This window comes from Salvelinus fontinalis, chromosome 21, assembly GCF_029448725.1.
Source record: "Salvelinus fontinalis isolate EN_2023a chromosome 21, ASM2944872v1, whole genome shotgun sequence".
NCBI classification, from domain to species: Eukaryota; Metazoa; Chordata; class Actinopteri; order Salmoniformes; family Salmonidae; genus Salvelinus; species Salvelinus fontinalis.
Genome location: NC_074685.1, coordinates 10416245 through 10437748, shown reverse-complemented (window position 1 = coordinate 10437748; position 21504 = coordinate 10416245). Strand labels below are relative to the sequence as shown.

Sequence of the window (21504 nt, the reverse complement as noted above, 5' to 3'; positions counted from 1 at the left end):
CAGACCTGTGTGTGTGTTGGTGTATGTCAGAGCTGTGTGTGTGTGAGTGTGCGGGTGCTTGTGCGTGTGAGTGTGTGTGTGTTAATGTACTGAATGTATCAGAGCTGTGTGTGTAATGTGTGTGTGTGTGTGTGTGTGTGTGTAATGTGTCCCTAGGGAGTTAAGGTTTCGTAAGCGTGCCCAGTCTGCAGACGACGAGGGCAGCGTTGAGCTGGCAGAGTCCCTTCAACACCTCACCCTCTCAGAGTTCCTCAAAGAGTACGTGGGCATCGCCCCCTTCTGGGCTGGCAGCCCTGGCCCTTCCTTTCCACTGGGCAGATAGCCCAATAGCCTCTAACCCTATAGTAACTCCCCTGATCTGGATGCTGGCCCTCTAGACATTAACCCTATAGTAACTCCCCTGATCTGGATGCTGGCCCTCTAGACATTAACCCTACAGTAACTCCCCTGATCTGGATGCTGGCCCTCTAGACATTAACCCTACAGTAACTCCCCTGATCTGGATGCTGGCCCTCTAGACATTAACCCTACAGTAACTCCCCTGATCTGGATGCTGGCCCTCTAGACATTAACCCTACAGTAACTCCCCTGATTTGGAAGCCAGCCCTCTAGCCCCCTAGCTCCAGCCTCAGTGTAACCTCTTCTTGCCAACCCTTTTAACCCTAGAGGTCCCCTGTGTGCATCCTGACATCTAACCTCTACATTTGTGCCCACAATGCACTCTGCCTAGCATGGCATCACCAATAACCTTCAGAGATTACACTTGTATGTTGTTGATGTAAATGAATTAACCATGTTTGATTAGCTCACGTGTGCTGCACGTGTCTCTAACTACTACTATGTAACCCTTCTTAACTCACATTGATCTTTCATTGAACTGTGACCTCTCAGGTATACGTGGCCTATCCTCCCATTATCTGGAATCACACAGAAGATTCTATTGGACCTGACTTGTTTTTGTATTGATTCCTTAGTAAACATCTATGGCTTTGTGTTGCATGTGTTCTAGCTGTATACTTGATCCAGCCTGGTATGACAGTCACTGACCGATTGACCTACTAACCAAATACCATTTTTAGTAGTACTAGTAGTACTAGTATTATTAGTATTATTATTAGTACTATTATTTGTAGTACTTGTATTATTAATATTAGTATTATTATTAGTAGTAGTAGTAGTATTATCACTATTATTAGTATTATCAAAATGATTTGTATTGCTAGTATTAGTAGCGTTACTAGTATGCTTTCATAAGTTGTGTGCTGTGTTTCTACCTTCTTGCTTCCTTGTTGATGAAAAGGATGACAGTCACGGTACTACTATTAGTAAGGACTATACATAATAATTAATTTGCTCTTGGTCAGCAAAGATCACCAGGCAGAAAGAAAAATGGATCAGCAAACAGGACTCTAGTTAATACAGTTTATACAACCCAACATATGTCACGTTTGATGAGGATTTGACTTTTCTAACCCTATATATCTATGATGCTAACCCAATTGTTTCTGAACAGAATTGAAGAGGAGGAGTGGGACAAGTACAACATCCCCTCCAAGGTGGAGTCAGAGAAATACAAAGTGATTCGTACCTTCAGCTTCCTCAAGAGTAGGATGTCCACCACTCGCAACAAGAACAAGGTGAGACACTATATACAGTTCCTTGCAAAAGTATTCATCCCCCTTGGCGTTTTTCCTATTTTGTTGCATTACAACCTGTAATTTAAATAGATTTTTTAAATTTTTTTTTAATTTTTTATCTTTATCTTTATTTAATTTTTTACTATCTTGTCTCATCGCTACAACTCCCGTACGGGCTCGGGAGAGACGAAGGTCGAAATTCATGCGTCCTCCGAAGCACAACCCAACCAAGCTGCACTGCTTCTTTAACACAGCGCGCCTCCAACCAGGAAGCCAGCCGCACCAATGTGTCGGAGGAAACACCGTGCACCTGGCCCCCTTGGCTAGCGCGCACTGCGCCCAGCCCGCCACAGGAGTCGCTGGAGCGCGATGAGACAAGGAAATCCCTACCGGCCAAACTCTCTCTAACCCGGACGACGCTAGCCCAATTGTGCGTCGCCCCACGGACCTCCCGGTCGCGGCCGGCTGCGACAGAGCCTGGGGGCGAACCCAGATTAAATTGATTTTTATTTGGATTTCATGTAATAGACATACACAAAGTAGTCCAAATTGGGGAAGTGAAATGGAAAAAATAACTTGTTTCAAAAAATTCAACAACAACAAAAAACGGAAAAGTGGTGCGTGCATATGTATTCACCCCCTTTGCTATGAAGCCCCTAAATAATATCTGGTGCAACCAATTACCTTCAGAAGTCACATAATTAGTTAAATAAAGTCCACCTGTGTGCAATCTAAGTTTCACATGATCTGTCACATGATCTCAGTACATATACACCTGTTCTGAAAGGCCCCAGAGTCTGCAACACCACTAAGCAAGGGGCACCACCAAGCAAGTGGCACCATGAAGACTAAGGAGCTCTCCAAACAGGTCAGAGACAAAGTTGTGGAGAAGTACAGATCAGGGTTGGGTTCTAAAAAAATATACGAAACTTTGAACATTCCACGGAGCACCGTTAAATCCATTATTAAAAAATGGAAAGAATATGGCACCACAACAAACCTTCCAAGAGATGGCCACCCACCAAAACTCACCGACCAGGCAAGGAGGGCATTCATCAGAGAGGCAACAAAGAGACCAAAGATAACCCTGAAGGAGCTGCAAAGCTCCACAGCGGAGATTGCTTAAAGCCATTGCTTAAAGAAAAAAACAAGCAAACACGTTTGGTGTTCACCAAAAGGCATGTGGGAGACTCCCCAACCATATGGAAGAAGTTACTCTGGTCAGATGAGACTAAAATTGAGCTTCTTGGCCATCAAGGAAAATGCTATGTCTGGCGCAAACCCAACACCTCTCATCACCCCGAGAACACCATCCCCACAGTGAAGCATGGTGGTGGCAGCATCATGCTGTGGGGATGGCCCTAAATACAGAGAAATTCTTGAGGGAAACCTGTTTTAGTCTTCCAGAGATTTGAGACAGGGATGGAGGTTCACCTTCCAGCAGGACAATGACCCTAAGCATACTGCTAAAGCAACACTCGAGTGGTTTAAGGGGAAACATTTAAATGTCTTGGAATGGTCAAAGCCCAGACCTCAATCCAATTGAGAATCTGTGGTATGACTTAAAGATTGCTGTACACCAGCGTAACCCATCCAACTTGATGGAGATGGAGCAGTTTTGCCTTGAAGAATGGGCAAAAATCCCGGTGGCTAGATGTGCCAAGCTTATAGAGACATACCCCAAGAGACTTGCAGCTGTAATTGCTGCTTAAAGGTGTCTCTACAAAGTATTGACTTTGGGGGGGGTGAATAGTTATGTACGCTCAAGTTTTCAGTTTTTTTGTCATATTTATTGTTTGTTTCACAACAATGAATTTTAATTCCAGGTTGTAAGGCAACAAAATAGGAAAAATGTTAAGAGGGGTGAATACTTTCGCAAGCCACTGAGGCCTGTCAGATAATGTAATTACAGACAGAGTGTACACACTGACTGAGTCACATGTAATCTACACCTCAGTCTAGATCTAATATAATCTACACTTCAGTCTAGACCTAATATAATCTACACCTCAGTCTAGACCTAATATAATCTACAACTATGAGGACTGTATGACACACCCAGAAAGTGCCGTAAAACTGATACCATTGAGTGTCAGTTATCATGCTGCTATTATCACTTAATTATCTGATACAAATGCCCATTATCATGAGAATTTGCATCCTTGAAAAGTGCTATATAAATAGCATGTATTATTATTATATTATTATTGTTATCATCCCAACCGTTCTCCTTAGTATTCACCTCAGGGTCTGTTCTTCAAATGATGACAAAGAGCAGGAAATGTTTGGGGAAATAACATTGACCCAAAACACCATTAAAACACTGTAGGTTCTTTCCTTTCAATCATCAACCCTTTGTTGGTGATCAGCATGTGGAAACAACCCCCCCCCCCCCCATTTCCGTCACAGTGGACTTTAAAACGGGCTGAAATAAGGCTCGGATCATTCACATGTAACTGATTCAATTGGAGTCAGTGTACGTGTGGTTATTTGTGACTACTTATAGGCTAGCCAGACCACAGTATCAGTAACCTGACTGATAGTACTTAAGGCGACTGTAACCTACGCCTATGGTGTTACAGAGTTACAGTCAGTGTTTTCTATGCTTTGACTGGTTGTTTCTGAAAGGGTTTGGATGTAGTTACAGTATATGGGTGTGCGTTAACTAGCCTATCCATGCCTCTGATGTTCACCCCTGGGAATCTACCCTGGTTCTCCAAGGGAAAGGGGAAGGAGAAGGAGAGAGAGAAGGGTAAGGAGAAGGAGAGAGAGAAGGAAGGGAAAGACAAGGACAAACAGCAGAATGGACATCGTTTCTCCACGGGTTCCTGTGCTGGTCCCACCGTCTGTCTGGTCTGTGACAAACCTGCTACTGGCAAGGACCTTCTGCACTGCTCCTGTAAGTAATCAGCAGTCACCGTTTACTCATTAGTCATGTATCAGTCAAACCCATCAATGTGTCCCGCAATGCTATAAACATACAAGATATCTCAGTGATCTGTAACTCTGTCACAGAGAATACAAAAGATCAGATATATGTATTGGAAATGTAGCAAGACATATCTCAAGATAAATAAAGTGTATATGTATCCATAGGCTTTCTTTGTATTCAACATAGATACCAAATAGTTTATAATTGCAAAGATCCACATTTTAGGGGAAGATATCAGAATTCCAATTCATTCATTCATGTAGTTATTATATTTCCATCCTGGTGGTTGATATCTCTATATATGGAAATATCCCTCTCTCCCTCAGGTTGTACAGTCATGGTCCATAAGGGTTGTAAGGACTCTGCTCCCCCGTGTCTAAAGGTGAGTTCCAGCCTGTGTGTGTGTATGTGTGTGTGTGTGAACCTCTGCCCCACAACCACACGCATAAACATTGGGGTGTGTTAATGGTAAACTAGTCCAGTGACACATCTTCTACTCATCTCTCTTTGTTGAACGAAGAGATCTAGCTGGAATGTTTAATTCTCTGGTGTCCTACTGGACTCCTTTTTGTAAATCTTTGTATTAAAACTTCAGAAACTTCAGGATAAGTATGCAGTGACTATGGTGAAGAACCGAACAGCATCCCTCCCGCAGAGTGAGTATTACGTCACACAGTCCAAAGGTCATTGATGTCATGGCTTGTTGTTGTCATCCCGTGAAGCACTCAGAGGAAGGAATCCTGAAACAATAACATTCCTCTCTCTTCTCCTTTCCTCTCTTCTCCTCTCTCCCCTCTACTTTCTCTCCTCTCCTCTCCTCTCCTCTCCTCTCCTCTCCTCTCATCTCCTCTCCTCGTCCAGACTTCACAGTGCGAGACAGTCCCTCTCCATGTCCGATCTCCACCTCAGACTCTCTACCTATGATGAGCCAGAGGGACAAGAGGGAAACAGCCTCCCTCCCCAACCCCCTCTCCAGGAGTGTCCCTTCTGCCACAGACAGGTCAGCTCAGCATCTCTCTCTCTCAAATAAATTCAAAAGGCTTTATACACATACATAGATTGCCAAAGCAAACATATAGACACATATCAAATCATTGATGACGCAGATAGATAATTATAGGAAAAATAATAATACTCAATTAGTAATAACAATTAACAGGACCATACAGTAAGAAATGAATGAGGACAATAATGAATGCAATGTTAATTTTCTGGTTTGTCAATCCACTGGCTGTCCCTACGGGTGTGTCAGCTACATATTTTGCAGCTAATATGTCACAAAGTTTAGATATAGGATAGATATAGGATTTTCTCCTTTTCTGTTTTCTATGGTTCTCTCTCTCTCCACCCCTCTCTCTCACTCTATCTCTCTGCCCTCTCTCTCTGTGTACCCTCTCACCCCCCCTCTCTCTATCACTCTCTCTCTCTCTCTGTAACTCTCCCCCCCCCCCCCTCTCTATAACTCTCTCTCTCTTTCTCTCACTCTCCCTATGTCACGTTCCTGACCTTATTTCCCTTGTTTTGTCTTTATTTAGTATGGTCAGGGCGTGAGTTGGGGTGGGCAGACTATGTTATTTGTTTCTATGTTTAGGTTTGTTCGTTTGGCCTAATATGGTTCTCAATCAGAGGCAGGTGTTTGTCATTGTCTCTGATTGGGAACCATATTAAGGTAGGCTGTTTTCAATGTTTGTTTGTGGGTGATTGTTGCCGTGTCTGTGTTTGTTCGCCACACGGTACTGTTTTCGTTCGTTTGTTCACGTCGTTTATTGTTTTGTATTTTGTCAAGTGTTTTTCGTCTTCGTTTAAATATTAAAGTATGTATTCAAACCACGCTGCGCTTTGGTCCGATCCTTGCTCCTCCTCAGACGAGGAGGATTACGATGAGCGTTACATCCTATGTCTCTCTCTCTCAATTCAATTCAATTCAAACAGGATTTATTGGCATGGGAAACATGTTTACATTGCCAAAGCAAGTGAAATATTTTAACAGTAAATATTGCATTCAAAAAGGTTTAAAAAAGATAAAGACACTTCAAGTTTTAGCAATGGGCAAATAGTTGTAGTATGAATAGTAGGGGATCAATATTGTTGTAATTTACAGTGTTGTTTGTGGTGCTGTGATTGCACACTGCAGTGTTTCGCCTAACAGATATGGGAGTTTATCAATGTTTGATTTGTGGGTCTGTGTGATCTGTGGGAAATATGTATCCAGGGCCTAAAATAAACACCCGCCACCTGCCACATGCGGGTAGATTTTGGCATTAGCGTGTAAGATGTCTATTTCACCAGCCACGTTGGCGGATGGTCAGGGCTCCACAGTGCGAGCATTTCACTCACACTTTTGTGAATAAAAACAGTTAAGTATGATCACATTTATAGTAAAATAAATACTGCAGTAGCTGTTTTCAAAGTATTTCTGCCGTTTTGTTTCATAGCTGGTAAATTAAAGAGTCAAAGAACTGTGAATCCTATATAGCCTATTTCACCTCGCACTGCAACACTGCCTGGCTGGGGGCTGTGCGTAAGTGAAGAGCTGTGAAAGATACATTTTTAGAAGTGCTGTCCACAGGCATAAAAGTTGGTCTAATTTACTTGAAAGGAAAGTGAGACTTTGTTCTTGTGTTTCTTGGGCTATTTACATTGTTTTGTTCACAAGCTAGGTTGTTTTTCAATGTTTGCGTTTCAACTGTTAGGGAAGAGAAAACAATGATGCTACAAGTCAGACTCAATCTCACAGGCACAAACATGACTCTAGTCATGCTACCACAGTAACCTCCTGCCCTTAAAGGGGCAGGTGAACATTTTTGTAGCCTACCACTTCTCGGCTGAGCTGTTGTTGCTCCTAGACGTTTCCACTTTACAATAAATCAAATCAAATAACATTTATTTATACAGCCCTTCTTACATCAGCTGATATCTTGAAGTGCTGTACATAAACGCAGCCTAAAACCCCAAACAGCAAGCAATGCAGGTGTGGAAGCATAGTGGCTAGGAAAAACTCCCTAGAAAGGCCAAAACCTAGGAAGAAACCTAGAGAGGAACCAGGCTATGAGGGGTGGCCAGTCCTCTTCTGGCTGTGCCGTGTGGAGATTATAACAGAACATGGCCAAGATGTTCAAATGTTCATAAATGACCAGCATGGTCAAATAATAATAAATCACAGTAGTTGTCGAGGGTGCAACAAGTCAGCACCTCAGGAGGAAATGTCAGTTGGCTTTTCATAGCCGATCATTAAGAGTATCTCTACCGCTCCTGCTGTCTCTAGAGAGTTGAAAAAAAGCAGGTCTGGGACAGGTAGCACGTCCGGTGAACAGGTTAGGGTTCCATAGCCGCAGGCAGAACAGTTGAAACTGGAGCAGCAGCACGGCCAGGTGGACTGGGGACAGCAAGGAGTCATCATGCCAGGTAGTCCTGAGGCATGCTCCTAGGACTCAGGTCCTCCGAGAGAAAGAAAGAAAGAAAGAAAGAGAGAATTAGGAGAGCATACTTAAATTCTCACAGGACACCGGATAAGACAGGAGAAGTACTCCAGATATAACAGACTGACCCTAGCCCCCCGACACATAAACTACTGCAGCATAAATACTGGAGGCTGAGACAGGAAGGGTCAGGAGACACTGTGGCCCCATCCGATGATACCCCCGGACAGGGCCAAACAGGCAGGATATAACCCCACCCACTTTCCCAAAGCACAGCCCCCACACCACTAGAGGGATATCTTCAACCACCAACTTACCATCCTGAGACAAGGCCGAGTATAGCCCACAAAAATCTCAGCCACGGCACAACCCAAGGGGGGGGCAACCCAGACAGGAAGATCCCGTCAGTGACTCAACCCACTCAAGTGACGCTCCCCTCCTAGGGACGGCATGGAAGAGCACCAGTAAGCCAGTGACTCAGCCCCTGTAATAGGGTTAGAGGCAGAGAATCCCAGTGGAGAGAGGGGAACCGGCCAGGCAGAGACAGCAAGGGCGGTTTGTTGATCCAGAGCCTTTCCGTTCACCTTCACACTCCTGGGCCAGACTACACTCAATCATATGACTGAGTGAAGAGATGAGTCTTCAGTAAAGACTTAAAGGTTGAGACCGAGTCTGCGTCTCTCACATGGGTAGGCAGATCATTCCATAAAAAGGGAGCTCTATAGGAGAAAGCCCTACCTCCAGCTGTTTGCTTAGAAATTCTTGGGACAATTAGGAGGCCTGCGTTTTGTGACCGTAGCGTACGTGTAGGTATGTAAGGCAGGACCAAATCGTAAAGATAGGTAGGAGCAAACCCATGTAATGCTTTGTAGGTTAACAGTAAAACCTTGAAATCAGCCCTTGCCTTAATAGGAAGCCAGTGTAGGGAGGCTAGCACTGGAGTAATATAATCAAATTGTTTGGTTCTAGTCAGGATTCTAGCAGCCGTATTTAGCACTAACTGAAGTTTATTTAGTGCTTTATCCAGGTAGCTGGAAAGTAGAGCATTGCAGTAACAAAAGCATGGATACATTTTTCGGCATCATTTTTGGACAGAAAGATTCTGATTTTTGCAATGTTACGTAGATGGAAAAAAGCTGTCCTTGAAACAGTCTTGATATGTTCGTCAAAATAGAGATCAGGGTCCAGAGTAATGCCGAGGTCCTTCACAGTTTTATTTGAGACGACTGTACAACCATCAAGATGAATTGTCAGATTCAACAGAAGATCTCTTTGTTTCTTGGGACCTAGAACAAATATCTCTGTTTTGTCCGTTTGCAGCCATCCACTTCCTTATGTCTGAAACACAGGCTTCTGTGTCATCCGTATAGCAGTGAAAGTTAACATTATGTTTTCGAATGACATCCCCAAGAGGTCAAATATATAGTGAAAACAATAGTGGTCCTAAAATGGAACCTTGAGGAAAACTGAAATTTACAGTTGATTTGTCAGAGGACAAACCATTCACAGAGACAAACTGATATCTTTCCGACAGATAAGATCTAAACCAGGCCAGAACTTGTCCGTGTAGACCAATTTGGGTTTCCAATCTCTCCAAAAGAATGGGGTGATCGATGGTATCAAAAGCAGCACTAAGGTCTAGGAGCACGAGGACAGATGCAGAGCCTCGGTCTGACGCCATTAAAAGGTCATTTACCACCTTCACAAGTGCAGTCTCAGTGCTATGGTGGGGTCTTAAACCAGACTGAAGCATTTCGTATACATTGTTTGTCTTCAGGAAGGCAGTGAGTTGCTGCAGCTTTTTTTTTTTAAATTGAGAGGAAGGGAAGATTCGATATAGGCCGATAGTTTTTTATATTTTCTGGGTCAAGGTTTGGCTTTTTCAAGAGAGGCTTTATTACTGCCACTTTTAGTGAGTTTGGTACACATCCGGTGGATAGAGAGCCGTTTATTATGTTCAACATAGGAGGGCCAAGCATAGGAAGCAGCTCTTTCAGTAGTTTAGTTGGGATAGGGTCCAGTATGCAGCTTGAAGGTTTAGAGGCCATGATTATTTTCATCATTGTGTCAAGAGATATAGTACTAAAACACTTGAGTGTCTCCCTTGAACCTAGGTCCTGGCAGAGTTGTGCAGACTCAGGACAGCTGAGCATTGGAGGAATACGCAGATTTAAAGAGGATTCCGTAATTTGCTTTCTAATGATCATGATCTTTTCCTCAAATAAGTTCATGAATTTATTACTGCTGAAGTGAAAGCCATCTGTAACGCTCGTCTTTCTCCTCTTCTGAGGAGGAGCAAGGATTGGACCAAAATGCATCGTATTGTGAAGACATAATCTCGTTTATTTAAACGAAGACGAAAAACACTTGAACAAACTACAAAATAACAAACGACGTGAACAGACCTGAACTTGAGAACAAAACACATGAACGCACGAACAGGAAGGAACACACGAACGAACGAACGAACGAAACGAAACAGTCCCGTGTGGTACAAACACTGACACAGGAACAATCACCCACAAACAAACAGTGTGGACAGCCTACCATAATATGGTTCTCAATCAGAGGAAACGTAAAACACCTGCCCCTGATTGAGAACCATATCAGGCTAATTAACAATGAACCCAACATAGAAACACATAACATAGAATGCCCACCCAGCTCACGTTCTGACCAACTAAACAAAGACAAAACAAAGGAAATATGGTCAGGAATGTGACAGTTGCCCCCCCCCCCCCCCAAGGTGCGGACTCCGGCCGCAAAACCTTAACCTATAGGGGAGGGTTTGGGTGGGCATCTGTCCACGGTGCCGGCTCTGGCTCTGGACGTGGTCCCCACCCCACCATAGTTAATCCCCGCTTCCGTGGCCTCCTTTTAATGTCGACCCTCCATATAAACCCCACCGGACTGAGGGGCAGCACCGGACTGAGGGGCAGCACCGGACTGAGTGACGGCTCTGGCAGGTCATGGCTGGCTGATGGCTCTGGCAGGTCATGGCTGACGGACGGCTCTAGCGGCTCCTGACTGACGGACGGCTCTGAAGGCTCAGGACAGACGGGCGGCATTGAAGGCTCAGGACAGACGGGCAGTGCAGGCGGCACTGGGCAGACGGATAGCGCAGGCGGCTTTGGGCAGACGGATAGCGCAGGCGGCTCTGGGCAGACGGATAGCGCAGGCGGCTCTGGGCAGACGGATAGCGCAGGCGGCACTGGGCAGACGTGCACACCTGTAGGGAGGAGACGGAGAGACAGCCTGGTGCGTGGGGCTGCCACAGGACCCACCAGGCTGGAGAGACCTACAGGAGGCTTGGTGTTAAGAGGAGGCACCTGAAGGACCGGGCTGTGGGGGAGCACTGGAGCTCTGGTGCGCAGCCTTGGCACCACTCCCCCAGGCTGGAATACTACTCCAGCCCGGACCCTCCAGAGTGCAGGCACAGGTTGAACCGGGCTGTGGGTGAGCACTGGAGATCTAGTGCCTACTACGCGCACCTCTCTCTTAGGCTCCACTCCCACATTTGCCCGGTACGAGCGGAGCGTAGGCATAGGACGCACTGCACCCTCCCAGCACCCCGGAGACACAGCACGCAGACCGAAACTGCGTACCGGAGACCAGACACGCTGAGCAGGCACAATACGCCCTGGCTGGATGCCCACACTCACATGACACTTTCGGGGGGCTGCCCTATAGCGCACCGGGCTATGGGCACGCACTGGCGACACCGTGCGCTTAACTGCATAACACGGTGCCTGACCAGTAACACGCTGCTGATGATAAGCATGAGGAGTGCGCTCAGGTCTGCTACCTGGCTTAGCCACACTCCTCTTTAGCCCCCCCCCCACCCCCCCAAAAAAATATTTTATGGGGCTGCCTCTCGTATCTGTCGCGCTGCCGTGCTGCCTCCTCATATCGCAAATAAATTTAGCGGCAAAAAAATATGTTGGCTGGGAAAGAATCTGAGTGGCTGGTAGATTTTTTGATCTACCGGCCACAATGGCAGGTGGACCAAAACGTACATTTTATGCCCTGATGTATCTCTAATGTGGTTATACATTTTACAGGAGCTTAGGAAGTGCAGCTCAGTTTCCACCTCATTTTGTGGGCAGTGGGCACATAGAGTGCCTTTGGAAAGTATTCAGACCCCTTGACTTTTTGCACATTTTGTTATGTTATAGCCTTATTCTAATATATATATATATTTTTAAATCCTCAGCAATCTACATTCAGTACCCCATAATAACCCAAAGTCATTGACTATGTACAGTGAGCATAGCCTTGCTATTGAGAGAGGCCGCCATAGTCAGACCTGGAGAAAGAAGACAGGCTACAGTGCATTTGGAAAGTATTCAGACCCCTTTTTTCCAACAATTTTTTACGTTACAGCCTTATTAACACACATTAACACAGACCCAACCAAATTATGAGAAAGCCAAAGGATAACTATATGACACACTGGAAAGATTCAACCAAAAAACTGAGCAAATTGGAATGCTATCTGGGCCTAAACAGAGAATACACAGTGGCAGAATACCTGACCATTGTGACTGACCCAAAGTCATTGACTATGTACAGTGAGCATAGCCTTGCTATTGAGAGAGGCCGCCATAGTCAGACCTGGAGAAAGAAGACATGCTACAGTGCTTTCTCATAATTTGGTTGGGTCTGTGTTGCTGTCCTGGGCCTCTGTGGGGTCTGTTTGTGTTTGTGAACAAAGCCACAGAACCTGCTGGCGAGGACTCTTCTCTATGCTCATCTCTCTGTAGTTGAGGGCTTTGTGGTGGAATGTGTGGGCATCTCTTCCTTTTCGGTGGTTGTGGAATTGAACAGCTCTTTTCTGGATTTTGATAAATAGCAAGTATATTCCTAATTCTGTGCTGCATGCATTGTTTGGAGTTTTGCATTGCTGCAGAGTCTCAATTGTGTGTTTGTACCATTGTGTGCTCTAGGGCAACTGTGTCTAGAATTTGTATTTGTTGTCCTGGCTACTGGACCTTTTTGGAACATTTTTGTCTTACTGAGATTCACTGTCAGGGCCCAAGCCTGACATAATCTGTGCAGAAGATCTAAGTGCTGCTGTAGGCCCTCATTGGTTGGGGACAGAAGCACCAGATTATCTGCAAACAGTAGACATTTGATTTCCGAGTCCAGTAGGGTGAGGCCGGGTGCTGCAGACTGTTCTAGTGCTCTCGCCAATTAATTTATATAAACTCAGCAAAAAAATAAATGTTCTCTCACTGTCAACTGCGTTTATTCTCAGCAAACGTAACAAATATTTGTTTGAACATAACAAGATTCAACAACTGAGACATAAACTGAACAAGTTCCACAGATATGTGTCTAACAGAAATTGAATAATGTGTCCCTGAACAAAGGGGGGGGGGTCAAAATCAAAAGTAACAGTCGGTATCTGTGTGGCCACCAGCTGCATTAAGTACTGCAGTGCATCTCCTCCTCATGGACTGCACCTGATTTGCCAGTTCTTGCTGTGAGATGTTACCCCACTCTTCCACCAAGGCACCTGCAAGTTCCTGGACATTTCTGGGGGGAATGGCCCTAGCCCTCACCCTCCGATCCAACAGGTTCCAGACGTGCTAAATGGGACTGAGATCTGGGCTCTTCGCTGGCCATGGCAGAACACTGACATTCCTTTCTTGCAGGAAATCACACACAGAACGAGCAGTTTGGCTTGTGGCATTGTCATGCTGGAGGGTCATGTCAGGATGAGCCTGCAGGAGGGGAACCACATGAGGGAGAAGGATGTCTTCCCTGTAACACACAGCATTGAGATTGCCTGCAATGACAACAAGCTCAGTCTGATGATGCTGTGACACACCGCCCCAGACCATGACAGACCCTCCACCTCCAAATCGATCCCGCTCCAGAGTACAGGCCTCGGTGTAACGCTCATTCCTTTGACGATAAACGCGAATCCGACCAACACCCCTGGTGAGACAAAACCGCGACTCGTCAGTGAAGAGCACTTTTTGCCAGTCCTGTCTGGTCCAGCGAAGTTGGGTTTGTGCCCATAGGCGATGTTGTTGCCGGTGATGTCTGGTGAGGACCTGCCTTACAACAGGCCTACAAGCCCTCAGTCCAGCCTCTCTCAGCCTATTGCAGACAGTCTGAGCACTGATGGAGGGATTGTGCGTTCCTGGTGTAACTCAGGCAGTTGCTGTTGCCATCCTGTGTCTTAACGACCGTTCCACAGGTGCATGTTCATTAAATGTTTATGGTTCATGGGAAAGAGTGTTTAAACCCTTTACAATGAAGATCTGTGATTTTTATTTGGATTTGGATTTTTACGAATTATCTTTGAAAGACAGGGTCCTGAAAAAGGCACGTTTCTTTTTTTGCTGAGTTCATATGTTGAAGAGGGTGGGTTTCAAGCTGCATCTCTGAGGAAAGAAATGTGTGTGTTTATTGCCAATATTAACTGCACACTTGTTGTTTGTGTACATTGATTTTGTAATGTCATATGTTTTTACCCCAACACCTCTTTCCATCATTTTGTATAGCATACCCTCATGCCAAATTGAGTCAAAAGGTTTTTTGAAATCAACAAAGCATGAGAAGACTTTGCTTTTGTTTTGCTATGTTTTGTTTGTTTGTCAATAAGGATGTGCAGGGTGTATACGTGGTCTGTCCTACTGTATTTTGGAAAGAAGACAATTTGATATTTGCTCACGATTGTTTTCACTGAGGAAATTTTGGAGTCTGCTGTTGATGATTTTTCAGAGATTGCTGTTGACGCAGATTCCAAGGTAATTGTTGGGGTCAAATTTGTGTCCATATTTGTGGATTGGGGTGGTCAGTTCTCGGTTCCAAATATTGGGGAAGATGCCAGAGCTGAATATGACGCTAAAGAGTTTAAGAATAGCCAATTTAAATTTGTGGTCTGTAAGTTTTTTGGGTTGGAGGATTTGCATTTTGACCTGTAGTTCATTCAATGTAATTGGAGAATCCAGTGGGATCTAGGAATTTTTAATAGTTGATTCTAAGATTTTTAGTTGATCTTGTATATGTTTTTTTCTGTTTGTTCTTTGTTATTGAGCCGAAAAGATTTGAGAAGTGGTTTATCCATACATCTCTTTTTAGAATAGGTAGGGCTTCGTGTTGTTGTTGGTTTATTTTTCCAAAGCTGACTTCTGACATGTTGTTCCTTCTTTTTTCTTATTGTGTTTCTATATTGTTTTAGTGTTTCACCATAGTGAAGGCATAGTTTCAGGTTTTGGTTGGATATGTTTATCAGTTTCTTTCATGGGGTTTTGCCTTCTTCATCAAACCATTTGTCAATGTTGTTAATTTTCTTAGGTTGTCTGCTTGACATTTTTAGATTTGATAGGGAAGCTGAAAGGTCAAATAATATACAGTTTAGGCTTTCTACTGCCAAGTTTGCAACTTCACTATTGCAGTGAAATGTTTTACCCAGGAAGTTGTCTAAGAGACTGCAAAACAGCTTCTATCTCAAGGCCATCAGACTGTTAAACAGCCACCACTAACATCGAGTGGCTGCTGCCAACATACTGACTCAACTCCAGCTCACTTTAATAATGGAAATTGATGGAAATTGATCAAAAATGTAACACTAGCCACTTTAACCAATGCCACTTAATATAATATATATGTAAATACTGTGATCTATATCATCTACTGCATCTTGCCATCTTTATGTAATACATGTATCACTAGCCACTTTAAACTATGCCACTTTATGTTTATATACCCTACATTACTCATCTCATATGTATATACTGTACTCTATACCATCTACTGCATCTTGCCTATGCCGTTCTGTACCATCACTCATTCATATATCTTTATGTACATATTCTTTATCCATTTACACTTGTGTGTATAAGTTAGTAGTTGTGGAATTGTTAGGTTAGATTACTCGTTGGTTATTACTGCATTGTCGGAACTAGAAGCACAAGCATTTCACTACACTCGCATTAACATCTGCTAACCATGTGTATGTGACAAATAAAATGTGATTTGATTTGATTTGATTTGAAAAGCGATTGAATAAGTTGTTGCCTAATTGTTTTTTGGTACGTTTCTACACTTCGTTCCTCCAATCTACAGCGTTTCTTAATAGTATGCAGTTTGTTCAGCTTTGAGGCCTCATAATTATTCCTTTGTTCAAGTAGGCTGTGATTTTTCTGTGATCTGATAGGGGTGTTAGTGGGCTGACTGTGAACGCTCTGAGAGACTCGGGTTGAGGTCTGTGATAAAGAAATCTATAGTACAAACTGCCAGGGGATGAGCTGTAAGTGTACCTACTATAGGAGTCCCCCTGAAGCCTACGTACCATTGACTATGTAGAGACAAGAGTTGTGCCCCATTTTTGTTGGTTGTTTTGTCATAGTTGTGTCTAGGGGGGCATATTTGGGAGGGAATGCTGTCACCTCCAGGTTGGTGTTTGTCCCCGTGTGCTGAGAATGTCAGGTTCTCAGACTAGTACGTGTCCCTAGGCCTAGACATGATTGACCTCTCCCTTTAGGATGGAGAAGCCATCTTCATTAAAGTGTGGGGATTCTATTGGGGGGATATAGGTAGCACACATGAGGACATTTTTCTCTGTTGAGATCATTTCCTTATTAATTTATAGCCAGATGTAAAATGTTCATGTTTTGACTAATTTAATAAAGTGGGGTAGGTCTGCTCTATACCAAATTAGCATACCCCCTGAGCATACCCCCTGGGTTCCTGCTCTTTAGGCCATAAGCAGAGACCTCAGACCTTGTCTATTCCAGGACGAGATAGTGAAAGCTTTGTGTTCCATAGTGTCCAGTGTTGTTATTTGTGTGGTTTAGGCCCGCACCATTACAGTAGGTTTGAGCAGAGCATACTGAGTGTCACAGGATGGGACTTGGGTGTGTGTAGGAGTGGGGTTTGTCCCTGTTGCGCTGCTCACGGCCTGGGCGTACTGGATGTGTGTTTATCATTTTGAGTTGGTCATTGTGGGGGTTGGGGGCATGGTACGGGCTTGGGAGGGAAAGGGGGGGCTCAGGGCTGATCTGGGGGGACCTATATGAGTTGTTGGTTTTGTTGGGTGTTAACTGATTAGGGTGGGGGTGTGGGAGAGTTGATGTGCCTGTTGGTAATGTGGTCTGGATGTAGGTCCTCTCGGCGGGGGTCCTCTCGGTGGGGCTCTTCTAGGTGCAGGTCCATGGGGTCCTTGCAGGTCTGGGAGGGTGTCTCGCTTGTCTGGGCAGGGTACCCGTTGCTCTCTCTCTCTCTCTCTCTCTCTCTCTCTCTCTCTCTCTCTCTCTCTCTCTCTCTCTCTCTCTCTCTCTCTCTCTCTCTCTCTCTCTCTCTCTCTCTCTCTCTCTCTCTCTCTCTCTCTCTCTCCCTCTCTCTGTCTCCTACTCTCCCTAACTATCTATCTTTCTCTCTCTCTCTGTCTATCTCTCACTCACTCTCAGTATATTACAGTAAGATTGTGATTATGATTTTTTGGGATGATACTTACTGTATGTTATTGACACATTGTCACTGTCCCGGCAGGCTTAGCGAGAGTCCAGAGGCGGAGTCTGACAGCAGGTGGTGTCCTGGCCAATCAGAGGAGCTTCTGCAGACCCCTGAGTCGTCCACGTCCACTGACTCCTCCGTCGGAGAAGGTACTGCAGGGATGGGAACCCAGAAGGGACAATACAGACAGTCAATGCTGTCCATTTTGTGTCAAACCATTTTCCATTGGAAATGCAGAGGAATGATGATGAACAGGTGTTAGAAAGAGACCTATGATTCATGTCTTTCTTACAGTTTGTCCTTCCACTCCCCATGTAGACTGTGTGGACGCTAGTCTCCATAGTGACCTGGATGCTGATGCTCTAGACTACGAGGCTGAGTCTTGGAGTCTGACGGTGGAACACATGTTCTGTAAGAAGCAGGACAAACGGGTAGTCAAGAGACAGGATGTTATCTATGGTGAGAAAACACTGCGTTCATATGTAATGAATCCAGCTGTTTTGTAATACAGTTAGTGAGTTATAAATGAGTAATGAGTGCTGAAATGTTAAGGGGCAAAGCATAGGAAAGTTGGTCTACAGAAACCTTTGTCATCTTGGAAAGGTGGGTAATTGGACTGTGTGTATGTGCGTATGTGCCAGCATGTTTGAGGGGCGAGGTATTGCTAATATTGATCACATAATGAGCAGTTAGTTTGGATGCAAGATGATTTGTAGATCAGTGATTATGCGCTGGCAGACTGCAATGTAGTCGATCTCAATCTTGCACTGTGTGCACAGGAGGTTGGTGGCATATTTATTGTGGAGGACGGGCTCGTGGTGATGGCTGGAGCGGAATGAATGGAATGGTATCAAATACATCAAACACATGTTTTCCTTGTGTTTGATGCCATTTCATTCGCTCCGTTCTAGCCATTATTATGAGCCTTCCTCCCCTCAGCAGCCTCCACTGACTGTGTGTGTGTCCTCTCAGAGTTGATGCAGACAGAGATGCACCACCTCCAGACACTGAGGATCATGGCTGAGGTGTTCCGGCGAGGGATGAGGGAGGAGGTTCAGTTGGATGCGGGCGCCGTGGGCCGTGTCTTTCCTTGTCTGGATGAACTCCTCCTCCTCCACCACAACCTCTTCAACGCCATGAGGGAACGCCGCCACAGCTCCGCCAAGCCACACGGGGACAGGAACTATGTCATAGTACGCATCGGAGACATCCTGTTGCAACAGGTGCGCTGTTAAAATAAAGTGCTTTGTAACACAAAAACTAGTGGCAACTTTTTTCATATAGTCATATGGAATCTGTGCAGACAGAATGACCTCATGACCCCTAGAAATACATGCTGAGTCTGAATTACAATGAATCAGTACCTCCACAAAACCTGGGTAAATACAGATATTGCTGTTTTTCTGTTTGAAACATTGCCAATGTCCACTCACTCTCCTGTAATTCAGTAATTCAACCTAAGGAAACATGACTGTGGCGTTAATGTTCTATTTGACTGATTGAGTACGTTGGATCTAGATTGACTGAATAACTTCCCATTTCTGGTGCAGTTTTCTGAAGACAGTGCAGAGAGGATGAAACAGGTGTATGGAGAGTTCTGCAGCCATCACACTGAGGCAGTCACCTTCTTCAAAGAGTTGCAGCAGCACAACAAACGATTTCAGACCTTCATCAAGGTACGTTTGGCTTTTCTGCTTAGAAGACTACTCAAGTCGCAAGATTGAGAAGTTGTATTGAGGAGTTATCTGTCTCTACAAGTTATGTCTCGATGTAGGATAACTTGAGAAGTGGTTATATTGTATATTCCACTTGTGACTAATGATTGATTGTTGATTTTGTGTTTCTATAGCAACAAAGTAATAACTATTTGGTCCGGAGGAGAGAGATCCCAGAATGCATCTTGTTGGTGACCCAGAGGATCACTAAGTACCCTGTTCTGCTGGAGAGGATTCTACAGTACACCCAGGGTCAGTCTGCCTCGCCTTGCTCTGCTGCCCTCTGCTGTCAGGATCAGATAACATGAACAGGCTGGTTTTATGTTGGACAGGTAGTTTTATCATACAGCTCAGCTATCAGTGCGAATATACAGCAGTTACAGTAACAGTTACAGTCAGAGATTACATGAAGACTTTGAAAAAAGGACAACAATGTGCTGTATTTGAAATATAACTTCCATACTGATATGACGGTAACCGGATGTATAGTATTGCGCTTACAACTTCAATGTGCCCAAAATATTTTCTTTCTCTCTCTCTCTCTCTCTCTCTCTCTCTCTCTCTCTCTCTCTCTCTCTCTCTCTCTCTCTCTCTCTCTCTCTCTCTTCTCTCTCCTCTCTCTCTCTCTTTCTCTCTTTCTCTCTTTTTCTTTCTCTCTTTTTCTCTCTCTCTCTCTCTCTCTCTTCTCTCTTCTCTCTTCTCTCTTCTCTCTTCTCTCTTCTCTCGTTCTCTCTTTTTCTTTCTCTCTTTCTCTCTTTCTCTCTTTTTCTTTCTCTCTCTCTCTCTCTCTTTCTCTCTTTCTCTCTCTCTCTCTTTCTCTCTCTCTCTTTCTCCCCCTTCCTCTCTCTCTATCTCTCCCCCTCCCTTCCCTCCCCCTCTCCCTCTCTCAGCGGACAGTGAGGAGCACATGGACCTCTCCAGAGCTCTGGTTCTGATCAAGGAAGTGATCGCGGCAGTTGACCTGATGGTCAGTGAGTTTGAGCAGGGTCAGAGGTTACAGGATGTCCTGAACAGGATGGAGAATCGGAGCTTTGCCAAGCTGAAGAACGGGCACACCTTCAGAAAGCAGGATGTTCTGGGGACCCTCAAACACCAGACCCTCAAACACCAGGGCCCGTTACTGTGGAAGACCGCCACCGGACGACTCAAAGGTCTCACACACTGGTCAATCAATCAATCAACCCAAACAATCAATCAGTCAGTCAATCAATCAATCCATTTCACACTAATGATAATATTGATAATGGATTGAATTGTTTACAACTGTCTTGTGTGGTATCTCTGCAGATGTCATGGCTCTCCTTCTGACAGACACATTGATCTTCTTCCAGGAGAAAGACCAGAAGTTCATATTTGCTGCTGTGGTATGTCTATGAAAGGGTCTTGTGTCATTTGCTGTTAAAGATGCAGTCCGGGATCTTAAGCACTTACAAATTCATTACATATTGTACGAATTAGGATTCGTAACATATCAAACGAATTGCAGGACGTAACATGGCGGTAGGTAGCCTAGCAAGTCAGAGTGTTGAGCCAGAAACCGAAAAGTCACTGGTTTCGAATCACCTTGCCGACTAGGTGAAAAATCTGTTCATGTGCCCTTGAGCAAGGCACTTAACCTTAGTTGCTCTGGATAAGAGTATCTGCTAAATGAAATGATTGACGTAGGACACAATTTTCAGTTTTGGCTCGTGAGCACTACTTTCAGAACTACTGGCAGAAATTATACAAAGCCTCTGGAGCATCACTTTAATGGAATAAGACAAAATAAACTCTACACATCAATTCAGTTCCTCTAGACTAAGTCTGATAGCTTTGGGCTACTGCTCTCTGCTCTTCATTTTATTATATCGGAGGGGTTGGGAAAAAATCTGAAGACATGTCCATCCTGGATGGAGTAATACACAATCTCTAATCTTATATGGGGGATTGGGACTCAAAAAGACATGTCATCCCCTACATCTGTGAATGTTGGCCCTCTGCTTTCATTAACTTTACTAATATGCTGTCATCCTCCCATTCTATCTGTCTGTGCTCCTCAGGACCAGAAGCCCCCAGTGATCTCTCTCCAGAAGCTGATCGTCAGAGAGGTAGCCAATGAGGAGAGAGGGATGTTTCTGATCAGTGCGTCGGCCGCAGGGCCAGAGATGTACGAGGTCCACACTTCCTCGAAAGACGAACGCAACACCTGGATGAGACTAATCAGAGAGGCAGTAGAGAGGTCAGTCAGGGGAGGGAGGGGTGTGGGAGTGTATGGGTGGGGGGTCTCTCTCTAGCTCTCTTTCTCTCTCTCTCTCTCTCTCTCTCTCTCTCTCTCTCTCTCTCTTTCTCTC

The 21504-nt window shown here is 44.6% G+C and overlaps 1 protein-coding gene across 2 annotated transcripts in view; it reads left to right on the top strand.

Annotated features, from left to right (window-relative positions):
• LOC129818143 (rho guanine nucleotide exchange factor 28-like) overlaps positions 1-21504 on the top strand; it is a 116526-nt gene that overhangs the window by 69208 nt on the left and 25814 nt on the right. Inside the window, exons 15-28 of one of the 2 annotated variants that reach the window (XM_055873779.1) lie at positions 157-258; positions 1514-1637; positions 4359-4536; positions 4896-4951; positions 5165-5225; positions 5431-5569; positions 17496-17608; positions 17778-17918; positions 18432-18682; positions 19010-19135; positions 19309-19426; positions 20065-20325; positions 20462-20538; positions 21214-21392. In XM_055873779.1, coding sequence (XP_055729754.1) covers positions 157-258; positions 1514-1637; positions 4359-4536; positions 4896-4951; positions 5165-5225; positions 5431-5569; positions 17496-17608; positions 17778-17918; positions 18432-18682; positions 19010-19135; positions 19309-19426; positions 20065-20325; positions 20462-20538; positions 21214-21392 — 1926 coding nt within the window. The remainder of the gene's footprint in view (positions 1-156; positions 259-1513; positions 1638-4358; positions 4537-4895; positions 4952-5164; positions 5226-5430; positions 5570-17495; positions 17609-17777; positions 17919-18431; positions 18683-19009; positions 19136-19308; positions 19427-20064; positions 20326-20461; positions 20539-21213; positions 21393-21504) is intronic. The other variant, XM_055873780.1, reaches the window with a different exon arrangement.